The 6,578-nt window shown below is 56.4% G+C and overlaps 2 protein-coding genes across 3 annotated transcripts; one reads left to right on the plus strand and one right to left on the minus strand.

Moving 5' to 3' along the window:
* Positions 1-60: 60 nt before the first annotated feature.
* LOC117891002 (origin recognition complex subunit 3) lies at positions 61-2,686 on the plus strand. Its single transcript, XM_034796159.1, has 4 exons — positions 61-252; positions 309-1,124; positions 1,186-2,420; positions 2,478-2,686. Exons 1-4 carry the CDS (start codon positions 226-228, stop codon positions 2,572-2,574), a joined length of 2,175 nt encoding a protein of 724 aa, XP_034652050.1. The 5' UTR covers positions 61-225; the 3' UTR covers positions 2,575-2,686.
* LOC117891000 (valine--tRNA ligase) lies at positions 2,613-6,569 on the minus strand. 2 transcript variants are annotated; one of them, XM_034796154.1, is made up of 7 exons: positions 6,429-6,569; positions 6,165-6,366; positions 5,855-6,022; positions 4,528-5,790; positions 4,444-4,461; positions 3,344-4,373; positions 2,613-3,285 (listed from the first exon to the last, which is right to left on the minus strand). In XM_034796154.1, exons 2-7 carry the CDS (start codon positions 6,345-6,347, stop codon positions 2,783-2,785), a joined length of 3,165 nt encoding a protein of 1,054 aa, XP_034652045.1. In that variant the 5' UTR covers positions 6,348-6,366; positions 6,429-6,569; the 3' UTR covers positions 2,613-2,782. The 2 variants fall into 2 exon arrangements, with proteins under 2 accessions (XP_034652045.1, XP_034652046.1); XM_034796155.1 differs by lacking the exon at positions 4,444-4,461 and having other exon boundaries at positions 6,429-6,568.
* Positions 6,570-6,578: the final 9 nt, after the last annotated feature.

Below are 6,578 nucleotides of genomic sequence, written 5' to 3' on the forward strand. Positions count from 1 at the left end.
GCGCCTACTCTAATTGTTCATCAGCACTGCACACATACGTTTCACAGCACTGTCCCAAGTTTGGCGCCATTTCGCCACAGCTGCTTGTAGTTTTTTTTTGTTTATTTCGCTTGTTCTTTGATTTCCGAGTGAATAAACTGAAATTGGCACAAAGCTGACCTAAACAAATAAACTTGCATTTAGGCACTGCAGCTTAGCATTCGAAATTTCAGTTGAACTGCAGCTATGGATCCCACAATATCCGTTTCCAAGGTGAGTTGTGGAAATCTTTTGCACTGCGGCTGAAAATTCAAGTTGCTCTTTTGCAGGGCTGTTTTGTCTACAAAAATGGAGCTACGCGTGCCGGCAAGAAGGCATCCGGCAAGCGAAAGAGAGCCACAGGCGGCACGAGCAGCCTGCTGGGCAAGGAGGTCATCGGGCAGCCCTTCTACGATGCCTACACCCAGACCTGGAGTCAGATGAACGAGCACATCCAGCGCCTGCAGCAGCAGAGCTATGCCCGCACCCTCGAGCAGCTGGTGGAGTTCGTGGTGGGTCAGCGGCAGATTGACGAGGAGGAGGAGGAGGAGGAGGAAATTGAGGAAATTCTGCCCACAGCCGCACTCCTCACGGGCATCAATCAGCCGGATCATCTCAGCCATTTCGAGACATTCACGCAGCGCCTGCATGCCCAGAAGGCGGCCAGGGTTTGTGTGCTGCAATCTCGCGATTGTCCCACGCTCAAGGCAGCCATCGAGGCCATGGTGTTCAGCCTCATCGAAGGCGAACAGGACCAAGAGGACGCTGAAGAGGAGGAGGAGGATCGGGATCGCAAGCGACTGCGACGCTCGCACTGCACGATTCGGCAACTGAAATCCTGGTACAGCAACAACTTTCCAGCGGGGGAGAGGCAGAAAAGCCAACAGTTGGTTGTCATCTTGCCGGACTTTGAGTGCTTCAGCGGCCACGTGCTGCAGGACTTGATACTCACACTGAGCGCCCACTGCGACACGCTGCCGTTTGTCCTGGTGCTGGGCGTGGCCACAGCCATGTCGGCGGTGCACAGCACGCTGCCCTATCATGTGAGCAGCAAGATTAGGCTGCGCGTCTTTCAAACACAGTCAGCGCCCACGGGTCTCAATGAGGTGAGAGGAATCTTCGCTGGAATTGGAATGGAATTTGGTACTCAATTTTTCCTTGTTTCAGCTGCTGGATAAGGTGCTGCTCTCCCCGCTGTATGCGTTCCATCTGTCCGGCAAGGCATTCAAGTTCCTCACGCATATTTTCCTCTACTACGACTTCTCCATTCACGGGTTCATCCAAGGCTTCAAGTACTGCCTCATGGAGCACTACTTTGCCGGCAATGCCTACGCTCTGTGCACGGACTACAGCAAGGCGCTGAACCGCATCAAGCTGCTGACGCATGAGGACATGGAGACCATACGGCGGCTGCCCTCGTTCCGGCCCTATGTGGAGCAGATCAACGACTGCAAGCGCATCATTGCCGTGCTCACGGACGACGATTACCTGAAGAAGAAGCTGCCGCAGCTGCTGCGCGATTGCTTGCTGCACTTTCTGCTCTTTCGCAGCACGTTGGAGTTCTTCACGGAGCTGGTGGGCGACCTGCCGCGCTGTCCGCTGGGCAAGCTGCTGCGCGAGCTCTACGTTAATTGCCTGAACAAACCGATTGTCGCCTCGCCCGAGTACAAGGAGTGCTGGCAAATGCTGAGCTTCCTCTCCAAAGAGGAATTTGTGGCCAAGGTGCAGAGGAGCTTGGCTCGAACGGAGCACTTTCTGGCCGAGGAGATTGCCCCCCTGGAGCTGGGCGAGGCCTGCATGTCCGTGCTGCGCCCGCAGCTGCAAAGCATTCGGCAGCTGCTCGACGATGTGGTCATGGGCACGCTGGAGCAGATGCCAGCCATGGCCACGGAGGAGAGCAGACCTGCAGCCAGTCTCACACAAGTTGCCTCGCGGCAGGAGCTCAAGGCGCAGCTGCTGCAGCGCACCCAAGCGGACAAGCAGCACCAGCAGCAGCCCACCACAGAGTTCGCCCGCTCCGTGCACAAGACGCTGGAGCACATTGAAACGGTGCTGGTGCGCGGCCATTTGCGTGCGCTGCAGGACGCTCCGCCGCTGCACGAACTCTACGTCTTCAGCGACATCTCCACGGTGCGTCGCAACATCATTGGCGCCCCACGTGCCGCTCTGCACACCGCGCTCAACAATCCGCACTTTTACATGCAATGCAAATGCTGCGAACTGCGCGAACAAACGCAGCTTATGGGCTCGCTGCCCGATCTCTCGGTGGTGTACAAGCTGCATCTGGAGTGCGGGCGCATGATCAATCTGTTTGACTGGCTGCAGGCCTTCCGCTCGGTGCTGCATGGCAACGAGGAGCCAGATGGGGAGGTGGCGCAAGAGCAAATCGATCCGCAGATACAGTGAGTCCACAGAAGTCTTCCCTGTGATTCCCTCTTTATCTTCTCTCTCTCTTGCAGGGCACGCTTTACGCGCGCTGTGGCCGAGCTGCAGTTTCTGGGCTACATAAAGATGTCCAAGCGCAAGACGGATCATGCCACGAGGCTTACATGGTAGCTGCCACAAGTTTTCTCTCTCTCTGCATTCTCTCTCTGTCTGTTTCGGGATTATTTTATATAAATTGCTCGCATGGTACGGATACGGATAAATACAATATTTTAGCACAAAATGAAGTCTCTGAGAAGCAAGCGGGGGAGTAGGTGTAGCGGCAGGAAGGAACTTCCCTTAAATATCAACAAAATGCTCATTAAAGCTCGGATCTTCCTCACATCAGCTTCAGCGTCTCGATGGCCGCCGTAATGCGTTCAATCTCCGCCCGCGACTCTGTCAGCTTCGTCTCGTTGGCTGCTTGCACCTCGGCGGGCACTTTGCTCGCATAGTCGGAGGCCTGCATGGCTTGGGTTAGCTTGCCGACGGTCTGCACCAACTGATCGCCCTTCTTCTGCAGCTTGGCAATCTCCTTGTCCGCCTCCACGAGACCCTTCAGCAGCAGATGCACTTCGCACTGCCCTGTGACGGTGAGAATGGCACAGCCAGCGGGCGCTGCGCTGTCGAAGGAGACCTTGGAGCAGTAGGAAATGGTGGCCAGGTCGCTGGCATAACGCTTGAGTATTTCATTGGGTGTGGCATCCGTGCAGACGATGTACGCCTCGGTCTTCGTCTTGTTGGGCAGATTGTAGTCGGAGCGAGCGGAGCGTATGATGCGTGCCGCCTTCTGCACAAACTCCACATCCGATTCGATCTTGGCACTGCGCCAGGAGGTGTTGCCTGCGAGGAATAAGCACGTGAAAAGGATAAATAAGAGCAAACTCTGGCAGCTACTCACTGGGATAGCTGGCAACGCAAATGCTGGGCGCGGGGTTGGCACGCGGCAGTCGCTGGTAGAGCTCCTCCGTGATGAAGGGCATGAAAGGCGAGAGCAGCCGCAGGCCAAAGTCCAGGCAGACGTAGAGTGTGCGCCGTGCAGCGATCTGCTGCTGCTCGCTGCCAGCCTGGAAGATTGGCTTCAGGCACTCCAAGTAAACGTCGCACAAATCGTACAGCCAGAAGGCGTAGCAGGCGCTGGTGGCGGCGGCAAAGTCGTACGACTCGAAGCCCGCATTGCAGGCCTCGATGGCAGCAGCCAGTCTGGAGAGGATCCAGGCATCCATCTGGTTGACAGCGTCGCTTGAGCTCAGTTCGGTGCTGAACTTCTCCTCCCCGCTGAAGTAGAGCAGCGCAAACTTTGTGGCATTCCACAGTTTGTTGCAGAAGAAACGATAGCCGAGCACGCGATTGATGTCCAGATTGATGTCGCGCGCTTGGGTGATGTAAGCGCAGAGGGCGAAGCGCAGGGCGTCCGAGCCGCACTCGGGTATGCCCTGGGGGTAGTCCTGCTTCTGGCCGGCCTTGGCCTTCTCGATCTCACGCGGATCGAGATTGGAGCCGACGAGCTGCGCGTGCAGACCCTCCAGCGTGATGCCCAGTATGACGTCCATGGGATCGATGACGTTGCCCAGCGACTTGGACATCTTGCGGCCGTGTGCGTCGCGCACCATGGGATGCAGATAGACCTCCTTGAAGGGCAGCTTGCCGAGCAGCTTCTGGCCGAAGAAGACCATGCGCGCCACCCAGAAGAAGAGAATGTCGTGGCCCGTCTCCAGCAGCGATGTGGGGTAGAAGGTCTGCAGATCCTTGGTGTTGTCCGGCCAGCCGAACACCGAGAAGGGGAAGATGCCCGAGCTGAACCACGTGTCCAGCACATCCTCATCCTGCTTAAGGACAATCTTGCTGGCATCCACCTTGAATCTCTCAGCAGCCTTGGCCAACGCCTCCGCCTCGCTGCGTGCCACAATCCAATACTGTTCGTCGTCGCTCTGCGCAAAAGGAGACAAAGAGAGAGATGAAAATGAGGGACAAGAGAGAGCATGGGGCACATGCGATTACCACTCCACCGAGAGCAGGCTGCACACGAGAGATCGTTAAGGGATTAGCTCTGTGGGAGGTGAACCTTAGAACCATTTAACTTACATTTCCCGCTTGAATGGAGGAATCGCTGAAGCTGACGTGATAGGCGGGTATGCGATGGCCCCACCACAGCTGCCGGGACACGCACCAGTCCCGAATGCCATCCATCCAGTGGTACCAGGTCTTGGTGTGGTGCTCCGGGATGATTTTCAGCTCTCCAGAGCGCACGGCCTCGGTGGCCGAGGCGGCCATGTCCGCGCAGCTGACATACCACTGGGGCTTGATGAGAGGTTCGACCACATCCTTGGACCTGCTGCAAATGGGCACCACCATGGGATTGTTGATGGTCTCGCGGTACAGGTTGAGCGCCTTGAGTCGCTCCAGGATCTGCTTGCGGCACTGGAAGCGCTTCATGCCCGTAAACTCCCCGTAATCGCCGACGATGAAGCCATCATCGTTGAAGATCGTAATAAATGGCAGACTGCAGCGCTTGCCCACTTCGTAATCGTTGGGATCGTGGGCGGGGGTAATCTTCACAGCGCCCGTGCCGAACTCCATCTCCACGAATTCATCGCACACGATGGGCAGGCGGCGTGTGCAGAATGGATGCACCACAAACTTCCCGTGCAGATGCTTGTAGCGCTCATCCTTGGGATGCACAGCCACAGCCGTGTCGCCCAGCATTGTCTCGATTCGAGTCGTCGCCACAATGATCTCCTCGTCGCTGTCCTCCACCTTGTAGGCGAATTTCACGAGCACTCCGAACTCCACCTTCTCGTCGTAGCCGGGAATCGAGAGGAAGGTGCGGCCAGGGATCTCCACCTTGTCCACCTCAATGTCGGAGATGGCCGAGCGCAGGGTGCACGACCAGTTGACCAGCCTCGAGCTGCGGTAGATGGCACCCTCCTCGTGCAGCCGCACAAACGCCTCCGTCACGGCGCGACACAGTTTCGGGTCCATGGTGAAGTTGACGCGCGTCCAGTCGTAGGAGGAGCCCAGCGACTTGAGTTGGTCGTAGATGCGGCCACCCTTCTCCCGTCGCCAGTCCCAGATGCGCTCGATGAACTTCTCCCTGCCCAGGTCGTGCCGGGAGAGCTTCTCGTCGCGCCAGAGCAGCTTCTCCACCACCACCTGGGTGGCTATGCCGGCATGATCGCAGCCGGGCACCCACAGGGTGGTGCGTCCCTTCATGCGATGATAGCGCGTGATGGCATCCTCAATGGCATTGGTCAGAGCATGGCCCAAATGCAGAGATCCCGTCACATTTGGCGGGGGAATGACCATGACGAATTGTCCATTGGGATTCGGGGCATCAATTGAATCGCGCTGGAAGGAAGGGGAAGGTGCGTGTCAGTTTTACTGCTGGATGGACTCTCCACTCTCTACTCACTCCATATTCGGGTGTGAAGAATCCCTGCTTCTCCCACCAGCTGTACCACTGAGCCTCCACGAATCTCGGACTATACGCATCCGGCAGCGGATCGCTCAGATCTTTCTTCTCCCCTGGCGCTGTCTTGGCCGTGTACACAGCGGCCTCCTTTACCTCTTTGGTACGCTTCTGTAATGGAGTGGAACACAAAGTTAGCTTTCTCCCTGAACAATGGCCGCAATTACCAGATAATTGTTGTGCTCTGGGGCTCTCCCCCACATTCACTTTTCCACTTTTTTGCGCACATAACCTAGTTTCCAGCTGTACGTACTTCGGGCTTCTCCTTCTTTTCGGCTGCCGCTGGCGCTGCTGAGGCCTTCTTGTCCAGCTTCGCCTGCAGCTTGGCCAGCTTCTCGGCCTTGAGGCGCTCCTTCTCCAATTGTTTGGGCGTCTTGGCAGGATTGGCGCTGCCGTCGCCGGCTGGCTGCTGCTGCTGCTGTTCCTCCTCTGGCATGGTTCACTCAATTGTTGGGCTGTCTCAAGCAACACGAGGATTATCTGATGCAATTCTGATTGGATTTCTGTTATTACTCACTTGGAGTTGTGTGGTGGGGGAAAAAACAGATGAAAACGTGTGCAGTTTTCGAAAGGAGTCTATCGGTATCGGCTCGTTGAGATCTGGTATTAAAAAGTGCGCACGTTTTATTTATGGTATTTTTGGCATGGTAATAAGTATATTTTATCT

Source organism: Drosophila subobscura, chromosome E (assembly GCF_008121235.1).
Source record: "Drosophila subobscura isolate 14011-0131.10 chromosome E, UCBerk_Dsub_1.0, whole genome shotgun sequence".
NCBI lineage: Eukaryota > Metazoa > Arthropoda > Insecta > Diptera > Drosophilidae > Drosophila > Drosophila subobscura.